The 21,476-nt window shown below is 50.9% G+C and overlaps 1 protein-coding gene across 1 annotated transcript in view; it reads right to left on the bottom strand.

The window, feature by feature from the left end:
- dtxS1_0 (Nonribosomal peptide synthetase dtxS1) overlaps positions 1-20,332 on the bottom strand; it is a gene marked incomplete at both ends in the record, with an annotated part of 30,977 nt that extends 10,645 nt beyond the window's left edge. Inside the window, 3 exons of the mRNA XM_066129517.1 lie at positions 30-8,321; positions 8,394-16,582; positions 16,622-20,332. Coding sequence (XP_065986132.1) covers positions 30-8,321; positions 8,394-16,582; positions 16,622-20,332 — 20,192 coding nt within the window. The remainder of the gene's footprint in view (positions 1-29; positions 8,322-8,393; positions 16,583-16,621) is intronic.
- Positions 20,333-21,476: the final 1,144 nt, after the last annotated feature.

Here is a 21,476-nt window from a genome sequence, read left to right as displayed (position 1 = left end):
GTGAAAGACGTTCGCCGTGTAATACTAACGTCTCCAGTGACTGGACAGTGCTATCCAAAAGCATGGCAGCGGCTGACGGGGTAATGCTCATGATGGTGGGTTGCCATAGGGATATCGAATCTGCGAGGACGCCTTTATGCCCAGACTCTGAAGGAACACAAAGGCAACCGCCGATGGTAAATACGTGCGTGAAAATTTCCCAGGTTATACCAGAGCTATATGGCATAAAATCGTAGACCCTCGAGTTAGGCTTGTATCCCAGGGCATCTTGCTGGTACTTCACAGCGCTGCTAAGGTTGGCATGTGTCAAAATTGCGACCTTTGACGGGCCAGAACTTCCCGAGGAAAGCACTAGACACGCCATATTTGATGGCTGGACAACGGGGAGAGGAACAGCAGCTGCTCTGGCCAATATTTCGACAAGATCGTTATTAACAACGAGAATAGGCCGATCCGTAAGCTTGGCTGCGAACCGTGCGGTTGAACTCGACGAAAGTAGCAGCACTGGCTTCGATTGCTGCATGATGGTGCGAAGAATGTTTTCCGACTGAGACGAATCCATCATAATTGAAGCCCCGCCAAGTTTCATGACCGCCAACATAGCCACCGACGTCCAGCGCGACTTTTCAACATATATAGCGACGACAACATTGGGTCCGACACCAAGGGTTGCGAGATGATAAGCTAGTTGTGTGGCATTGTCCTCCAGCTGGCCATATGTCCAGTTACCATCCCATGCATTGACGGCATACGCCTCAGGCCGTCTTTGTGCCGTTGTTCTGATCAGATTATGAAGACATGAATCCGCAGCCTCACGTACGATTGAGTTCCATTGCCAGATATCTTTCAGGTCATCCTCGCTGACCAAGTTGATGCTGCGTAGTGTACTCTCATAGCTCTGGGGAATGTCGTCACCAATCAGCCTGGTGACGGCAGTCTTAAACAGCGACACGATGCGGTGGGCCTGCTCATTGCTGAATCGCGATGGCAGGCAGTTGATGAACAGCTTCGCAAGCTTAGCACCGACGGTTATGCTGATTGCAACATCGTATTCTGTAGGGTCATCTCCATCTTCATCGATAAAGTCTAGTTCTTGGCTAATGGGTCCTTCTTGAACTTCATCAACATCTTTCTGGAAAGACATGATTGTATTGAACAGCTGCTGTCCAGAAATAATGCCCAAATCATGTTGGATATCAGCCAGAGAGCAGTGTTGGTATCCCATATCTTCTAGAACCTGGTGGTGGAGATATTGAACAAAACGTTGTTTGCTCCAGTCAGGCGAGATGTCTGCGCGGCAAACCATCATGTTGGCGTATGCGCCTATAGCTTCCCCGATATCCGGGACAGGAAGGTCTCTGCCTGAAGCAATATAACCAAAGCAAACACTATGTGTCCCGGTATATGACGTCAATGTGAGTGCCCAGGCTGCGTGGAATAAACTGGCAGGGGTGATTGAGTAAGACTCGCAGAACTTTTGCACAGCAGCAAATTCTGCGCCGCTTATCTCTACCACTGACCAGGATACCACTTCTGAGGGCTCGCAAATCTTATCCAGATGGGGAAATAGACAGGGCTGAAGGCCGGCCAGCTTCTTCTTCCAATAAGACCTTTTGCTTTCTGAAATACTAGAAGTTAAGGCTCGTGCGAATCCTCGACTCGTTTCGATTAGGTTATCTTTGCCCAGGAGGCCCTTGTAGGCCTTTGCCCAATCTTCGATAAGGATCCCGGTGGATGCGCCGTCAGTAATAGTGTGGCTCATCTCGATTTGACAAAGCAGACTATTCGTAGCGTGGACTTGGCAGAGAGAAACGCGATGAGGGGGCTTGAGCTTGTGGTACTTGACCTTGGTAAGGTTTTGCATCAGCGCTCGCGCTGAATCGAGGTCATCACTCTCCAGCAGGACAACATCACCGCGAATCTCTTTAAGGACAACTTGGTTAAAAGCCATATCAGGATCCAGGCTCTCAATAAAGATACTTCGTAGAGATGGATGACGGGCAATCACGTCTTTCCAGGCCGTAGAAAGCTGCCGTATATTAATGACATGAGAGCCACGCGGTTTGATCTCATACAGCTGAGATGTTTCGTAGAACCCGACGTCTTTCAATTGGGTCAGTAAAATACCTTCCACCATTGGAGAGCAAGGATAAATATCCTCTACTTCCGTGCCGTTGAGGCCTTCGATTTCTGGAATGATTCGGCTCTGGAGGCCATCCAAGGCGGTGTAGTCCAGGCTCAGAAACTCATAATCAACGAGCGTCCGTTCTCTAGACCTACCTATAAGGCTCTCACAGATGGCCCCCAAAGAAGGCCCTATCTGGTCAATCCATTCGTGGATGAGGTCCTGGTTTGAGATGTGACGATTCCAAGCAAATGAAACATGAGTCTGTCTGCCCTCAATAGACATGTTGATGTTAAATAGGGAGGAGGCGGGCAGATTTGGCCCTACGTCAGAGACGTCGTCAAGGGCTATGCTGTCGAACAAGGAGTGATCCCGTTCGAGCTGTTGGAACTGACCATGGTAGTTGAAAACCATCTCCATGACAGAATCGTGGGGACCGAAAACCTCGACACCCTTGCTGTTGAGGTACCTAGAAACAAAATAGGCCCATCCGTTGGCGGGCAGTTTCCGTCTTGCATCCTTGATGAGTCTTACAATGTTGACGGGATTGTTACCGATGCTTCGTGACACATGTATTGGGCTCATCGTGGTAAACCAACCAACTGTTCGAGATAGGTCAATTTCAGCATTCCAGGGCTCCCGGCCGTGGCCTTCATTAAACGCTGTGAGGCCATCTCGTGACGGGAAGATGCGAAAGAATGCATCCCACACTGCTGATAAGAGCAAGTCGACAGGCTCAGTATTAAAAGCGTTATTCGCTTCCTTCAACGTGAGTGAAGTGATGTGCCGATTAATTATGAATGTCTTGTCAGTATGGTCTTGTGTTCCATTCGGAGTGTCTGATGTAAAATTCCAGAAGGCCAAATCGTTGCTGATGCCCTCCGTGGATAAAACGCGGTCTGGGTCATATCTAGAACTCTTGGCCTCTTGATATTGAAGGTCGTTCCAGATTTGGAATGGGAGGCTTTCCAACAACGTTCCGCCAGTGAGAAGAGTCTCGAGGTCTTCCAAGATTATTCTCCAAGAGACAAGGTCAATAACCAAGTGATGTGCAATGAGAACCAGGTACTGCTCTCCAGCATCAAGTTCGCAAAGATCAGCAGAAAACACGAGACCGCGTTCAAAGTTCAAACTCTGTTGACGCTGAGCTGCAAGAGATTGCATCTCGCTGATGGATTTTAGCTTCACAGCCTCAAAGTGGTAGACGGCCTCGGTGGCTTGTGGGATGCTCTGGGTCCAGACATGGTCTTGCTTCTGGAAGCGGGCACGAAGCATCGAGTGTAACTCCACAATCTTGGAAATAGCGACTCTAACTTCCTTTATGTCGACTACTCGGTTGATCCGGACGTAGAATGATTGGTTGCAATAATGGCCTGCTTTGTCAACAAGATAATCAGGCGACTGATTGAAGAACCATTGCTGGATTGGCGATAAATGGAACGGTTTGTCAAAGTCTTCGGTCCGAGGGAGTATTAGACTTGTCACTGCTGAGGAGAGCTTAGCAACCTCAGCCAAAGACCTAGCCTTTAACAAAGTAGCGACAGAGAAGACGACATTGTTAGAACGGCAGTGTGGGCTCAGCCGCATCGCCGAAATAGAGTCGCCGCCATTAGTTACAAAGGAGCGCTGAAGATTAATCTCAGAGGCCGGTACGTTTAAAATTAGGCTACACGCATCTCGAAGAACGCGTTCCGCCTCAGTTTCTGGTCCGCGGCAAACCAAGCTGTTATCAATGCTAGAAAGCTTGGCATACGTGTCCTGATCCATCTCAGTGAGCCAATTTTCAACCTGCTTACGATTGAGCTTGCCGGAAGGGTTGAGTGGAATTTCCTTGAGCGCGATCCACCGGGTAGGAACCATGTAGGAAGGAAGTGAGGTTTCAAGGATGCTTTGCATGATTGCAATGTAGTCCTGGATGGCGGTAGTAGAATCCTCGAGAACAATATCCGTGCTTGGCTGTGATGACGGGGTAGCCGAATCTTCCATCGAACTCCAACTGCTGCTCGTTGAGTCGGTATCGGGCGATGTTGAGCTAGAAACGCTGGCGAGAGACGGCGTCTGTTGACCCGAGGTGGTATCGACTTCGTCAAAGCTTTGCTGGATTTTTTGGATACTAAAGACGCTGACAAGTGTATTTGCCCAAAACCCAGTCTTGGGAAGCAGACAGGCCGATTGTCTTGTAAGATGATGGCGCAAAATATGATTTTCGATATCGCCTAATTCGACGCGCTGACCGTGGATCTTAACCTGAGCATCCTTACGACCGATAAATGTCAGGGTGCCATCCTCATGATAGCAGACCAAGTCACCAGTTTTATACAAGCGGCCCTCACGACCAGCATGTTCCGGAGCTCCTCGAATAAGCCAAGGCGGGTTGTTGATAAAAACAGAGGCAGTTTTTTCAGGGTCTCCTAGATACCCGGGCCCAACGAGTGGTCCCTCGAGCATCAACTCGCCAACGCCTCCTACTGGCACCAAAGAATCGCCAGTTGTCGTGTCCACGACCCATGTGTTAACACCTCTGCCTCTACCGATGCTTGCTCCGTTGAAATGGACAGGGTCGACATCTGCGACGGTAGAGGTCGGAGTGCATTCACTAGGGCCGTATGAATTCTTTACGGTAACCAGCGATGCCCATCTTTTAGCGTACTCTTCTTGAAGCCTCTCGCCGCCAAGCACCAAGGTATCCAGATTCTTAAGCGTTGACAGAGGTAGCACCATGGCAGCGGAAGGCGTGAGCTCACTGTGAGTAATTCCAAAGCGTTCGATAGAACCAGCTAGGTCATCGCGCCGCTCGGCTTCTGACGGAATGCATAAACATCCACCACAGTCAAACGTGGCAAGCATATTCTGCCAAGATGTATCGAAGGCACATGATGCGAAGTCATAGACCCGCGGATTCGCTATGCTGTCAAAATTATGAGCACTATGCTGGTGCAGCATAGCACTGCTAAAGTTGGAATGCGTGATGCGCACGCCTTTGGGTGTGCCGGTACTGCCGGAGGTAAAAACAATGTAAAGCGTGTTGGAAGGCTGCACCTTCGGCAGGGGCTCCAATGCCGGCGTGTCTAGAGAAAGAAATAACTTCTCATCAATGACGAGCACAGGTTTACCGGTCGACAACTGCGTAGCCAGGTCCTTCTTTGCCAAGGATGAGAGGATTAGTGTTGGCTTGACTTGTTGCACAATGCTGGCAAGGCGCTCCTCGGGCAAGTTCGAATCCATGGTCACACAAACCCCTCCGGCCTTCATAACACCAAGAATGGCAATAGGACTCCATCTTGATTTTTCGAAGCACAGAGGAATAATTACTTCGGGACCCACCCCAAAATGTTGGAGGTAATGAGCTAAGCGCGAGGATAGATCGTCTAGTTGTCCGTAATTCCAGTCACCATCCCACGCACATATAGCAGGAGCTTCAGGTTGTTTCTGGCACATGGCGGTGACTATTTCATGAACCGGGGTCTTCACGGTCTCCGGCACAGTAGCATTCCATCCCCAAATGTCTTTGAGGTCCTCCTTGCTAACCGTCTCAATATCTGTGAGCCGTATCTTTCCTTGTTCTGGGTCACACAACTGTCGCAGGACGTGCTCAATCTGGCCAGCCAGTTTTTCGATTTGACGTTTACTCATAATGCTGTTATCAAACTCAAACCTCAAGGTCATGCCGTGGTGTGCCAAGTCACATTCAATGGTAAGGGCATGTGTGTCGAATTGGGCGAGTTGATTCTCCTCATCATCATCATTGTCTTGGTCTTTGCACGCAAAAATCTCGGTTTCGAGCTGCACAGCCTCTTCGGGGGGATGTATCAGCAAAAGGGTCTGAAAGTTGCAGGCCTGTTTGGCCTTGATGCCCATCTGGCGGATTCTCTGCAAGCCTGTCTGTTCAAAAGCAGCCATTTCTACCAATTGCTCCTGAATCTGGCAGAGGCATGATTCAACCGTCTGCTCCCAATCAAAGGCCACTCGGACAGGCACGGTTGCAAGAGTAGGGCCCGTCATTTCGTCTACTTCATGCACAGCGGCATGCCGACCGTTCACTGTGACGCCAAAGACCACATCATTAGAGTTTGTGTATCTGGCAGCTAGAATGGACCACGCTGTGCGGATGGCAGTGGACGCGGTGATGTCGGTCTTGGGCCAGTGTAGGGAATCGATATAATGGGCGGTGGACGAATTTGCAGTTGGCTGATACGTGGGTGATGGTAGCACAGGAAATACCTGTGCCTCCGATTCTTCAAACTGCGCTTGCCAGAACTGCTTGGCACGCTCCTCGTCGATATTAATAATGTGTTTAACAAAGCGCTGGAAAGGAGGAGCCTGCCGGAGAACCACGTCCCCCTTGTAAGCCTGCTCTAACCTCTCCATGATACGTGGCATGGACCATCCATCGTAGAGCGCGTGATGTACGGTCCATACAAAGACGAAACGCTGCTGGCAATCAGGTGCATCGGTGACAGCGTATCGAACAAGACGCTTACCCATGCCCATGACGAGTTTCTGGTCTGCTTGCTGATACTCGCTCACGCTTGAGCACTCGGACCAACTCGCATTTTCCTTAAGCACAACCTGTACTAGGCCTTGGCCCAGGAGGTCAACGATTCGGGTGCGCAGAATAGGAGTCATCTGCAGCACAGCTTCCCAAGCTCTTTTGAAACGAGTGACATCGGTCGTCTTTTGTAGAGGCAACACATACTGAGCAACGTAATCGCCAGCTCTCTTAGCTGTCAATGCAAGGAGGCCTTCTTGTAGTGGGGTGCAGGGAAAGATGTCTTCGATTTGGCTGATGTCAATCTGGCACAATTTGGCAACTTGATCCCGAGCCGCCTCAGAATCAGTACCGAATTTTAACAGCGAGAATGGCTGGATGATCTCGCAGTCAGCACGAGAGACCTGCCTGACAACCTTTGCCAAATCGCATAGCTTAGGCTGCTTGAAGATATTGGTGACGGTAAGTGCAAGTCCCTCCTCCCGAGCGATACCAACTAACTTCATAGCTCCGATAGAATCACCTCCAATCCGAAGAAAGCTATCATCCGCGCTGATGGAGTCCTCCCTAACACCAAGAACGGATGCCCATAGGCTTTGCAAACGTCTCTCCATGGTACTGCTGGGACGTTTATACTCTCCGCTTTTATAGTTGAGCGCCATGATTTCTTCGAATGTCAACTGCTGGCCAATTTCGCGCAGTCGTCGACGGTCAGTCTTGCCGGTTGCCGTCATGGGAGCCTCATCCAGTAGTAGGTAAGCGGATGGTATCATATAACTAGGAATTTGTGTAGAGAGTCTCTCGTTCAGGCCAGCTGTAACCTTGCCAGTCTGCTTGGCGCGTTGCGGAGTAGTCATTGCTGGCCCGTCCTCGACATGAATGAATGCCATGAGTATGGATTTGTCGCTTTGCTGGGGCTTGATAACTTCAGCAAAGACCCGGACCGGCGCGTGGTAGGCGATATTACTGCAGACGTGGTGCTCAACATCGCCAAGTTCTAATCGCTGGCCATTAATTTTAACCTGAGCATCCTTGCGGCCTATAAAGGTCATGCTTCCGTCAATATTATATCGTACCAAGTCCCCTGTCTTATATAGCCGCCCTCTGCGCCCCCGCGCTCCGTCAACGAGCCAAGCCGGGTTTTCGATAAAGGCGTCTTGGGTTTTCGCAGCATCATCCAGGTACCCTGCGCCGACAAGAGGCCCTTCAAGTAGAAGCTCACCAACGACGCCAATTGGCACCAGCATGTTATGGTTAGTGGGATGCACAACCCAGGTGCACATGCCAAATCCTGAGCCTATGCTAGCAGCAGACGCATCAGCTTTGCCCACCATAGCGAAGGTTGCCTTAACACTGCACTCTGCAGGACCATAGGTGTTTAAGACAGTCGCCTGTTCAGCCCACTGTGCAGCAAGATGGGTTGTCAATGCCTCACCACTAAAAAGCAAGTGATCCAGAGTGGTGAGATCGGCTGGGCGCAGAGTGCTTGCGACGGATGGTGTTAAATCGGCAAAATTTGCTCTATATGATATCAAGGAGCCAGTGATATTATTAGAAGTCTCGTCTTCCGAAGGGATGCACAAGCAGGCGCCGGATGTCATAGTGTGCAAAAAGTTAGACCAAGTGACATCGAAGGCATACTTGACGAAATCGTACACGCGCGATGTGCTCTTAAAACCTAAAGCTTGTTGTTGGTAGCGAACAGCGCTACGAAAATTAGAATGGGTGATTACCACGCCCTTGGGAACTCCAGTGCTGCCAGATGTGAAGACGATATACAACCTATTGATCGGCTTGACATCCGGTAGGGAAGTGGAGGACGTGCTTAACTTCGCAAGATGAGCATCGCTCACAGGCACCGTGACACAGTCTGCAAGACGCTTTGCCATCTCCTCATTTGCCGCTGATGTCAGAATGACTACAGGATTGACCTGCTGAATAATGCTGCGTAGACGTTCCTCTGGAAGAGTTCTATCTAGAGCTACGGACGCACCGCCTGCTTTCATAACAGCAAGCATCGCGACAGGCATCCATTTTGATTTCTCAAAATATAGAGGTACAATAACATCTGGCCCAATGCCCAGAGTAACCAAATGGTGCGCGAGTTTCGTAGCAATACCATTCAACTCGGTATAGCTTAAATCACCATCCCAGGCACAGATAGCGGAGGCATAAGGGTTTTCCTGGGCCACATTCGCAATAATATCATGTACCAGTCCATGAACCGCTTCAGGTACTGTTTTGTTCCACCTCCAAATGTCTTGCAAATCTCTCTCACTGATGTTCTCCATTGCAGACAGTTGATTTTGTGGTTTGTTGACAGCTGCGGAGCTGGCTCTGCCATCGCCAACGAGGAATTTGACCACCTTTTCTAGAAGTGAAACAACACTCCGCGCCTGATCATTGGATACGCAAGATAGTCGGTGATCAACTGTGAAGTAGACCAAAGTGTCAGTGTGTCTGATGCTGATTGTGATGTCATATTCGGTCGGATCTTCCCATTCAAGATCGGCAAACACCAGATCTTCCGTCACCATGCCTTCAGATAAGCTATCATTATCCCTTTGGAAGGATATAATAGAATTAAAGAGATTCTGGCCGAATGGTAGGCCTAGCTCGTGCTGGATATCAGCAATAGAGCAATGCTGGAAGCCAAGGTCATCCAAGACTTGATTGTGGACATGACTGATCAAGTCCTGCCCACTCCATTCTCGAGATATATCGGTACGACATATCATGACGTTAGCAAACGCACCGATAGACTCCATAATACCCTTAACAGGAAAATCTCGGCCAGACGAAAGATATCCAAAGCAGACTGAGTCAGAACCTGTGTAGGCAGATAAGGTAAGAGCCCAGGCGCTCTGAAACAAGCTGGCAGGTGTGATTGACTGAGCTTCGCAGAATCGCTGAATGTGGTGGAAAGTTTCATCACCAAGTTCCAAGGTAGCCACTCCGGTAGCATGCTTATCATCCGCCGGCATGGCTTCGGCCAGTCTTGGGAAGTGGCAAGGCTCCATAGCACATAGTTTCTTCGTCCAGTAAGCCATCCTGTCAGTCTTGGACACGGACGTAAGGGTCTGAGAAAACCCGTGGCTAATGCTCCTGAGCTCCTCAACATTTAGTTCGCCTGAGTAGGCTTTGGCCCAGTCCTGCATCGTGATAGCTGTTGAAGCGCCGTCGGAAATGGCGTGGCTCATTTCAATCTTGCAAATGACACGATTATCCCCTGATATAGTGCACAGCACCAATCTATGGGCCGGCTTATCCTGTGTGTAGTCAATGCTCGGAAGTTCCTTAAATATTTCAAGTGCTGATTCGAGGCTGTTGCTTTCGACAAGAACAACATCCCCACGGCAGGACTTGAGCACAACAGAGTTGAACGCAGCAGATGCATCCATACTATGAATAAAGACGGTTCGTAAAGAGGGGTGTCGAGCGACGACGGCTTGCCATGCATCAGCTAAAGCGCCGACATTAATTACGTGAGATTCGCGAGGTCGTATTTCCCAGGTTTGGGAAGTTTCGTATGAGCCTGTCCCTTTCATTTGACTGAGAAGAATTCCATCCACCATGGGAGAAGATGGGTAGATATTTTCGACTTGCGTGTCATTAAGAGCCTCAATACGGCTTAAAACGTTACCATGTAGCTCGTCAAGTCCTCTGTAGTCAAGGTTGAGAAATTCATAATCGCAAAGAGTGCGCTCGGGACGCCTGTTGGAGAGCTCAAAGCAGATCGCTTGCAGCGAGGTATTAATCTGTTCTATCCACGCCTGAATTAAGTCTTGGTGAGCGAGGTGTCGGTTCCAGGAGAAAGAGAACTTGGTTATCCCAGCTTCAATGGCAACGTTAATATCGAATAAAACTGATGTTGGTAGCAACGGCCCAACTTGCGATACGCTATCGTCAAAGTTGACCACTTCGAAGAGAGAGTCAGAACGCTCTAGCTGCTGAAACTGGCCGTGATAGTTAAATTGCAGTTCCATTGTTGAAGCATGAGACTCAAAGGCCGCTATGCCTTGGTCGTTTAGGTGTCTTGATACCCAGTAGGCCCATCCGTTAGCGGGTAGCCGCCTCCGTGCATCCTTGACTAGCCTTGTGATATTAGCACGATTATCTCCATCGCTGCGAGAAAGGTGGATAGGACTCATTGTCGTGAACCAGCCAACAGTGCGGGACAAGTCAACATCCGTTGTCCAAGGTTCGCGGCCATGGCCTTCGTTGAAAATAGTAAGGCCCTCTCGTTCAGGGAATACATAAAAAAAGGCGTCCCAAATAGAGGAAAGAATCAAGTCAATAGGCTCAGTATTAAATGCAGTATTGGCGTCCTTTAGTAGCAGGGCTGTCGTAGCCTTATCTACTTCCAGCTTCTTTTCAATGTGGTCTGTGGCAGTATTGGAGATATGCTCGGTGAAGTTCCAGAATGTGTGGTTATTTTGCACGTTTTTAGTAGAGAGGACTCTATCTGGCGCGAATTTAGAGGACCGAGCCTCGCTGGTTTGCAACTCGCTCCAGACCTGGAAGGGAAAACAATCCAAGATTTTCTTCCCAGTAAGCAAGGCCTCAAGGTCATCTAGTATGATACGCCACGAAACAAGATCAACGACCAAGTGGTGTGCGATAAGCGTTAGATATTGATCTCCAGATGGTAAATTGTATAGGTCTGCTGCGAAAACTAGACCACGTTCAATATCTAGGCTTTTGTGGCTTTTGGCCGTGATTGCCTTGATTTCATGTATAGACTGGGCATCTGAAGAGCCAATATGATAAACAGCATCAATTGGTTTAAGAACACGCTGCATCCAACCGCTTTTGGAACGTTCGAACCGAGCGCGAAGCATAGAGTGCCGTTTGACAATCATATCAATGGCCAGAGAGGCCTGTTTCGTCAAGACGGGTCGAAGAACCTTCACGTAGAAGCCCTGATTGCAATAGTAGTCCTCCTTGGTGACATCTTCAGAAGGTGTTTGGGCAAAAAACCATTTCTGAATAGGCGACAGCGTAAAGGCCTTGTCAAAGTCCTCTCTATATTCCTTCCTGCGATTGACTGTAGCATCCGTGGCAATTGTAGATAGCTGGGCCACATCGGCAAGCGATTTGCTTTTTAGCAGCACGCTTACTGAGAAGATAAGGCCGGCGACGCGACAATAGGACGAGAGACGCATGGCCGAGATGGAGTCGCCGCCATTGGCAACAAAGGAGCGTTGGAGGTTTATCTCGGAAAGGGGGGTATTCAGAATAACGCTGCAAGCGTCACACAGGATACGCTCAGAGTCTGTCTTAGGCTTACGGGCTGCAGGTGAGAGGCCCGTATTGTTGATTCTGGCAAACGTTTCCGAGTCCATACGGAGCAGCCAGTCCTCAACAGCACGCCGATTAAGCTTTCCTGAAGGATTCAAAGGGATGTCTTTAAGAGCCACCCAAATAGATGGGATCATGTACGAGGGCAAGGCCTCACCTAACAGACCCTGTAACGCGTGAATGTGGTCCTGAACAGCAGTGGCACCATCTGCGCCAACAAGTTCGATAGGGGGGGAATTATCAGCCCTATGAATGATCTCCAAACTAAAGACTCCTACCAACTTCTTGGCGCAAGGGCCGGAGTAAGGATATAAGGACGCAGACTGGCGCGTAAGTGGATGACGAGCCATGTGATTCTCGACTTCACCGAGCTCGAGTCGCTGACCGTTTATCTTGACCTGAGCATCTTTTCGGCCGATAAATGAAAGAGTACCATCCGAGTTGTATCTCACGAGGTCACCAGTTTTGTAAAGGCGGCCATGACGTCCAAGCTTTCCAGCTCTGCCGCGCAGTAGCCATGGAGGGTTATGAATGAAGACTGCACTGGTCTTTGCTTCGTCGCCTAGATAGCCATTGCCGACGAGAGGGCCTTCTAGGACAAGCTCACCAGTTGCGCCGATTGGAACAAGTATATTATGATTCTTTGCATCGGCAATCCAACAAACCATGCCAATCCCACGTCCAATCGTCGGTTCGCCGTGAATACTGCAATCAATAGTGGCAACCGTTGCCGTGGGTGTGCACTCACACGGCCCGTAGCATAGCTTCAAGTCAACAAGCGCTCTCCATCTTTCGGAATACTCTGCAGATAGCCTCTCACCACCTAGAATCAACGTGCGCAGAGACTGAATGGTGCTGTGCTGTAAGGTCGTCGCGGCAGATGGTGTGATGTCGAGGATTGTAGGCTTGAATCGCTCGATGGATCCTGCCAGGTCGTCTCTACGTTCACTTTCGGATGGGATGCACAAGCAAGCACCAATGGTAAAGGTGTGCATGAAGTTATTCCATGCTGTATCAAAAGCGTACGAGGTAAAATCGTAGACTCGGGCATCAGGGGTGTATCCCTGGGCAAGCTGCTGATAACGTACGGCGCTGCACACATTGGCGTGGGTCAGTATAGCACCCTTGGGTATACCGGTACTGCCCGACGTGAAAATCAAGTACGCTTTATTCCACGGCTGGACCTGGGGAAGTCGTTCAAGAAGTTTTTCGCCGCAAATTCGCTCTAAATGTTTGCTGCTCACAATAATAATCGGTGTGTTCGTGAGTTTGCTTGCCAGCTCCGCGTTGCTCGAAGAGGATACCACCACAACAGGCTTGACCTGGTCGATGATGGCTCGAAGACGATCCTGCGGTTGGCGCGAGTCCATCAAAACCGATGCGCCGCCGGCTTTCATAACAGCCAGCATTGCAATTGGGGTCCACTTAGACTTTTCAAAGTAAAGGGGAATAATAGTCTCGGGGCCGACACCAATGCAAACGAGATAATAGGCCAGACGGGTAGATAAATCGTTAAGCTCGCGATAGGTGAAATCACCATCCCAGGCGTTCACGGCTAACGCATCCGGGAGAATCTGAGCTGTCTTCGAAATCATATCGTGAAGGCAAGAGTCAAGAGCTTCAGGGCAGGTGTCGTTCCATTCCCAAATATCACGCATGTCTTGGGCACTCACCATGTCTATGCTGGATAGACTCTTGCTAGCATTTTCCGGGATGCACAATTGTCGAATAATATGTTCAAGTTGGGTAGCCAGTCTCTTGATATGTTGAGCGTCCAGGATGTTGGCGTCGTACGCGATACGCAGTCTCAGCCCCTGCCGTTCCAAACTACACTCGATTGTCAGAGCGTGGGTGTCGTACTCAGTCACATTAGTGTCGTCCTCTCCGTTTTCATCCCGTCTGCTAATAAACCAGCGGCTACTCGTATTCTTCTCTTCCTCATCCTCAACGGGATGCACAACGAGCAAAGTCTGGAATCCACACGCTCTTTCAGCTTCCGCACTTACGCGGCGGATGCGTTGCAGTCCCGTCTGCTCAAACTCCGTCATCTGCACTGCTTGGGCCTGAACTTGACGTAAGAGTCGCTCTACAGTCATCTCTGTCCACTCAAAAGCGACTCTCACAGGAACTGTAGCAATTGTCGGTCCAATAATTCGCTCAACGTCCAGCACTCTAGCCTGTCGTCCAGAAACAGTCACACCGAAAACAGTATCAGAGCTATCGGTATACTTTGTAGCCAAAAGTGACCATGCTGCCCGTATCACCATGGAGGGCGTTACATCAGACTTTGGCCATTTTAAGTCCTGGATACGATGCTTGATGAAGGCGTTTGACATTGGCTGGTACGTGACAGACGGAAGTGACGGGAAAGTCTGAGCTTCAGAACCCTGAAATTGCTCGCCCCAGTACGTGCCGACGATACTCTGATCAATATCCATGATATAGTTGACAAAGGTTTGAAGGGGAGGCGAGAAAGGGAGGACGCTGCCTTCATTCAAAGAATACGCGGCTTCAAGCCTATTCAGCATTAAAGAAATCGACCAGCCGTCGTAGAGAGCATGGTGAATGGTCCAAACAAAGAACCGATTGCCATCAACTGGGTCTTGAAGCACAGCGAATCGTGTCATAGGTGTGCCCAGGCCGGTGGTGAGCTGCCTGTCAACCATTTCGTAATCTTTGAGGCTCATTAATTCGTCCTTCCGAGACCAACCAATAGGTCCGTCGACAATGACCTGAACTAAGCCACGCTCACCGAGATCAGTAATTCGAGTCCGTAGGATGGGCGTTGCGGAAACAACAGCCTCCCAGGCTTTAAAAAACTGTTCAGGGCTTACACTGGGCAGCAGTGGGTAGATAAATCGCGCAACATAATCGCCAGGTCGCTTAGCAGTCAAAGCAAGCAAGCCCTCCTGAAGTGGTGTACAGGGAAACGCATCGGCAACTTGCCTCGCCTCGACATTGCACTTAGCTGCGATTTGCTTCTTGAGAGATTCGAGGTCCTCTCCTGAGTTCAAAAGAGTAAACGGCTCATTTTGATGGGCGTTTTTGCCGCTAGTACCGACAGCTTCTTCGCCAACTACGGTAGCCAAGTTGCTCAGCAGCGGGTGCTGGAACACATCGGCCACCGAGAGGGTAAGATTCTGCTCACGAGCTGCCGCCACAAGCCTCATAGCCGCAATAGAATCACCTCCTATGCGCAAGAAACTATCGTCTGCAGCAATACTATCGGCTTTTAGGCCCAGAACAGCCGCCCAGAGACTCTGCAAGCGCTTCTCGGTAACGGTAGAGGGCTGTGGTCGCTCGGAAGACAAGGGCAAGTTGGTTCTCACGAGGCTCTCGAGAGTCCACTGTTGGCCCATGGCGCGGAGCCTGCGACGATCAATCTTACCAGTTGGCGTGACGGGGATTTCGTTGATTGGAATGTAAGCCGATGGGACCATGTAAGCCGGCACCCGTGCCAGAAGTCTGTCGGCAAGTCCAGCTGTAATCTTTGCGAGTTCATTCTGCATAGTTTCTTCATCTCTGGGCTCAGACGCGATGTCAACTTGGATGAAGGCTACAAGGATCGAATTGCTGGTGTCTCTGGGCTTCATAACCTCTGCAACAACATTCACGTCCTGTCTGTGTGCGATGCTGGACTGGATGTGGTGCTCAACGTCGCCCAGTTCCACACGCTGACCATTTATCTTGACCTGCGAGTCCTTCCTCCCGAGGAAAGTTAAGGTTCCATCTGCATCATATCGTGCAAGATCTCCAGTCTTGTACAGGCGTCCGTTGCGGCCAGGGTGATTGGGAGTTCCGTCCAAGAGCCAGGCTGGGTCGTTGATAAAGGCGGCCGCGGTCTTTTCCTCCTCCCCAAGGTAGCCGGCCGCCACGAGAGGGCCTTCCAGCAGAAGCTCGCCGACACACCCCAAAGGGACAAGCTTGGAGTGATCAAACGGCTGTACCAGCCATGTGCGCAGACCCAGACCTAGGCCGATACCTATACGTTGACGTTTGTCGGAATTTGAAGCTTTGTTGGCGGTGACTTGTTGGGCAGTGCTAAATGTTGTACACTCCGTAGGGCCGTACAAGTTGGTCACGGCGCTATCCGGATGCAAGCCGCCAACATCGTCAGCTGAGAGGGCTTCGCCAATGAAGTGTACATGGCGTAAGCCCTTGAGAGACTGCAAGCCAAGCCCGCGAATGGTGGACGGCGTGAAGATGGCCGTGTTGGCGCCAAGACGAGTGATGGCGCCAAGAGGGTCGTTGCGGCGATCATCGTTACTTGGAATACAGATGCAGCCTCCGGCAGAGAGGCCCTGAAGAAGATTGCACCAGACTACATCAAACATGTACGATGCAAAATCGTAGACTCGTGATTGCCTAGTGAATCCTAGGGTTTCACGCTGATGTCGAATGGCGCTAGTGATGTTTGCGTGAGTGACGACGACGCCCTTGGGGGCGCCAGTACTGCCAGATGTGAAGACGACATAGAGCGTGTTGGATTGATTGACAACGGGCAGCGGTGTTTCTGCCGCGGCGGTTGATGTCGGTGATGGAATTGTTTGTGTTTTCGTCGTCGGTGTTGGTGTTTTGGTCTGTGTTGTTGGTAGCTTTGCTCCTGCCACCAGCTGCTCGCCCACCACCACGACAGGCTGGTGCGGGACCAGGCGGCGGGCGAGATCCTGATTGGCTATCGACGTTAGTATCACAACTGGACTTACCTGCTTCACGATGCTGCTGAGTCGATCCTCCGGCTGCGCATAGTCGACGGCGACTGACGCTCCTCCGGCCTTCATTACGGCCATCATGGCCACGGGCATCCACTTTGACTTCTCAATACACAGCGGGACGATGACCTCTGGGCCGACCCCTAGAGTGACGAGGTGGTGAGCCAGGCGGGTCGATAACCCATCAAGCTCACGGTACGTCCAGTCCCCATCCCACGCGCACACGGCCTGTGCCTCTGGCTGCTGCTTCGCCGTCATGGTGATTAGATCGTGTACGACGCCATCGGCAGTATCGGGCACTACCGAGTTCCAGTGCCACATTTGCTGGAGGTCCTCCTGACCGACCAAGAGGACGTCTTCCAGCTTTGCCTCAGCAGATTCGGCGCTACATAGCTGGCGGACAACATGCTCGAGCTGCCTCACCAGGATGGCTACTTGGTCGGCATTCAGCACGGCAGAGTCGAATCTGGTCAGCAAGACGACGCCTTGATCTTCAAGGTAGCATTCCAGAGACAGCGGATACGTGCGGAATTCTGCCATTTCGTCATCGAGGGACCAGTGATCATTATCACTTTGGGGCGCGAAAAGACTATCATGGGTGGCCTTTTCTTTCTGGTCCGCGGCTGGCTGGATGACGAGCAACGTTTGGAAGTCACAGGCTCTCTCAGCCTCGGGGCTGATTCGCCGAATCCGCTGCAGACCAGTCTGTTCAAACGCCGTCATGTCAACAACCTGTGTCTGGATTTGAAGAAGGAGCTCTTGGATAGTCTTTCGCTTGTCTAGAACAATCCGGACAGGCACCGTCGCGATGGTTGGGCCTGTCATCTGCTCTACGCCTGGCAAGGCTGCCTGCCTACCACTCACCGTGACACCAAATACGGCCTCGTTAGCATTGGTATAACATGAGGTGATGATAGCCCAGGCAGCTCGCAACATGGTCGACGCAGTCACGCCCATCATCTTTGGCCACTGTAGTTCACCGATGGCGTGCGTCAGCATCTTATCAGATCTCGGCTGATAGCGCGGCGACGGCAGGTTCGGAAAGGTCTGCGCCTCAGAACCCTCAAATTGGGTAAGCCAGAACTTGGTCGCCTCGTCTTGCCGCATGCCCAAAATGTGTCTTACGAAGCCCTGGAATTGAGGCGAGGTCTGTAGCGTTCCCTCGCCAGCATAAGCTTGAGCAAGCCGCTCCAAAAGAAGCGGCTTAGACCATCCGTCGTAAAGTGCATGGTGTATCGTCCACACAAAAAACCGTCTTATCTCCTCACCGTACGATTCTTCTAATAGTGCAAACCGAGCCAGGGGCGTGCCCAGGCCTGTGGTAAGCCCCCCATCCTCTTTCTGATATTTCGCAAGATCCATTTCGCCACCTTTAGGCGCCCATCTTATGGGCTGGTTTAGGACTACCTGCACCAGCCCTTGTTGGTTAAGGTTGACAATACGTGTCCGAAGAATGGGTGTCATCGCTACAACCTCCCCCCACCCCCTCTTGAGACGTTTAATATCCACTGTGGGTTGCAGCTGGAATACATGACGAGAGACGTAGTCGCCTGGGTTTTTCGCTGTCAGGGCGATTAAACCCTCTTGGAGAGGTGTACAGGGAAAGACGTCCTCAATCTCAGCTGCGTTGACTCCGCAGGCGCCAGCAACTTGGCTTCTAATAACTCCCACCTCAGTATGGTCGTTCAGTAATTCGTAAGGCTGGATGAAGCTGCTAGTTGCGGAAAGCTCGCCAACGACACCTGCCATGTCGTGCAGTACCGAGTGGTTGAAGATGTCGGCGACAGTAAGCGACAGACCATGCCCTCGCGCGGCTCCAGCTAATCTCATGGCTGCAATAGAATCCCCGCCTAGTCGCAAAAAGCTATCGTTGACACCGATGTTGCCGATATCAAGGCCGAGAACAGAAGACCAGAGGTCTTGTAGACGACATTCCATGCGCGTGGTTGGCTTTTTCTTCTCGGGAAGAGGCGAGCCCCAGGCCATGAGCTCCTGCATTGAAGAGGTTTCACATATTTCCCTCAGTTTGCGTCTATCCATCTTGCCATTGGCATTCTTTGGAAAGACCTCCAGTGGGATGTAGACGGAAGGGATCATATATGCCGGTATTTGAGTGGCTAATCGATTGTTGAGTCCAACGATGACTCTCCTCAACTCCCCTTCAAGCCCGTCTCTACCTTGTCTAGCAGCTGGTGTTGATATTTGCAGGAAGGCAGTGAGCAGAGGTCTATCGCTGTCACGCGGAGTTCCGAGCTCGGCAACCACCCCTACATCCGTGCTTTCGGCGAGATGCGCCCGCACATGATGTTCGATATCGCCCAATTCCACACGCTGGCCGTTGATCTTAACTTGCAGGTCTTTTCGGCCCAGGTAAGCAAGTTGTCCATTCGCTTCATATCGTACAAGATCACCGGTCTTATATAATCGGCCCGGGCGTCCCGAGCCTCCCGGCGGTCCAGCCAACAGCCATTTTGGGTTTTCGATGAACACTGCAGCTGTTTTCTCAGCATTTCTATAATATCCAGCTCCCACAACTGGTCCTTCCGTTAGCAATTCACCAACGGCTCCAACAGGCACCAGGCTATCGTGGCAGGACTGGTCGACAATCCAGCTGCACGAACCAATACCGTGGCCGATAGTGGCGGAGGAGGAGTCTATATTGGCAATATCGCTTATTACAGCCAAAGTAATCCCGACTGTACATTCGGCCGGGCCGTACAAATTAATGACGCGGGTATGTTGTGCCCACTCCAAAGCCTGATGGCTTGGCAAAGCCTCACCGGCGAAAACTACTTGCTTTAATGTGCCTTTGAGATCGGATGGCCGTATCATGCTACCAACTGATGGTGTGATATTTATGAAGTTTGCGTTATATGCCAGTATTGAGCCAGCGAGGTTGCTCATAGCGTCTTGTTGCAAGGGAATACAGAGGCAGCCACCAGCAGTCATGGTGAAGATGAAATCAGACCAAGTTACATCAAAGGAGTGTTTGGTGAAATTGTACACTCGCGAGGAACTGGAGTAGCCCAATATGGCCCGCTGGTGGTGAATCGCGCTGCAAAAGTTGGAGTGGGTAATGATTGTGCCTTTGGGGGTACCGGTACTGCCAGAAGTGAAGACGAGGTAGAGAGATTTCCATGGCTGTACCTCTGGTAATATGCTAGTGACATCGGGGGTTGTGCTGGCCTCGTCGACAATTATGACTGGCCGCGTGGTGAGCTGCGCGGCAAGCTCAGTGGTCATAGAGGAGGAAAGTATTAAAATCGGTTCGACTTGTTGAACAATGCTATACAGCCGGTCGCTGGGTAGACTTGTCTCGAGAACGACTGATGCACCACCTGCCTTCATGACAGCAAGCATCGCAATCGGGGTCCATTTTGACTTTGGGAAGCAGAGGGGAACAACGATGTCGGGACCGATGCCCATGTGGACGAGTCGGTGTGCCAGATTAGTTGAGCGCTCATCAAGCTCGCGATAGCTCCAGTTTCCGTCCCAAGCGCAGACAGCCTGCTCGTCGGGCTGCAATTGCGCCCTCTGCGTGATGAGATCGTGAACGCGGCCGTCCACCGTCTCTGGAACAGCCTCGTTCCATTTCCAAATGAGTTGAAGATCTTGGGGAGTAGCGGCAGTAGTAGCAGCATGCTGGGGCACGTCGTGGTGCGGCGGTGAGGAATCTTGCACCTCATCTTGTGCAATTGCGGACATTTTTTCGATGACCGTGATTGCACTTTCGCTGTTTGTACGGTATCTAGCGGGATCGTTGTCAGACTCACCGCGTGTAGTTTAACACGCAATGAAATGTTTTCTGCACGTTTCGTTTGTTTCTCAAGAAGCTTCTGTGTCTCGAAACAAAACCACCGGCCGCAAAAATTGTTGCAATACAGGCAGTGGTGGGAGACGTGAAGCTGGCAAGTTTTCAATTCCCCTACGGCTTATAATCCGTGACTGTCCATCAGGTCGATGATTTAAGGTTACACACCCAATTACACCCTAGAGCTCATTCCAAGCCATTTCAGACCGGCAACAGTAGTGCCGTAATGATGACTGTAGCAAACACTTACTCCGTACGGAGTACACGACATTTGTCACACGCAAACAAGATCCTCTGTCGTCCCGGGCAGGGTAGTTGGGCGTGTAATTATCGTGTGCTAAGTCATTATTACGTATTCCGTCGTAAAACGCAACTGTATGGTACGGATCAAGAGGTAAAATCGATGACGATCGTGTACTCCGTACAATTGCCGTTCTGCAGAAGAGCTATCGCAATATTTGGCCATGCATAACGTTGTCAGCCGCCAATAGACACGCCTCCGGATCCACGCCGCGGCCGAGCGGCTGAGGCGGCCCGACGCCTTGGACCGCTTTTAACGCGCGTGGGGTCCTTGCATCATTCTATCAATTGGACGTTTCAGTCCTTCTGCCCCTGGCCCGGGCCCCCGGAGAAGGATCTACATACCAATTATTGCATAAATATTGGGTCTGAGCGCACCCCTTCATCTTTTATCACGTGTGACAGCAACGGCGTACGGCCTGGTTCCACATATGTGAGCTTTTCCCCTTCAAGCTTCACGCTAACTACCCTGGGTTTGTTTCTCGTTCCATTTGCCTGCCCGTGTTAACTGACTTTAAACAACGAGCTAACGCAAGCATGATTTGACGTAGTATTTGCTTACGGATCACTGCGTGCTTTTTTTTCTTAAATCAAGGATTCGGTGAGGATCAGAGTGAGGACGAGAGCTGTATGTAGTCAAAATCAGGATAGTCGCTATCGGGACTTGCTGCCGCCGCCTAGAAAAGGAAATAGATCCCGACTTCGTACCCCCGCGTATACCTTCCATGCACACTCCCC

Source organism: Metarhizium brunneum, chromosome 1 (genome assembly GCF_013426205.1).
Source record: "Metarhizium brunneum chromosome 1, complete sequence".
NCBI classification, from domain to species: domain Eukaryota; kingdom Fungi; phylum Ascomycota; class Sordariomycetes; order Hypocreales; family Clavicipitaceae; genus Metarhizium; species Metarhizium brunneum.
The sequence above is the reverse complement of the archived record's forward strand: the minus strand, read 5'-3'. Positions and strand labels throughout refer to the sequence as shown.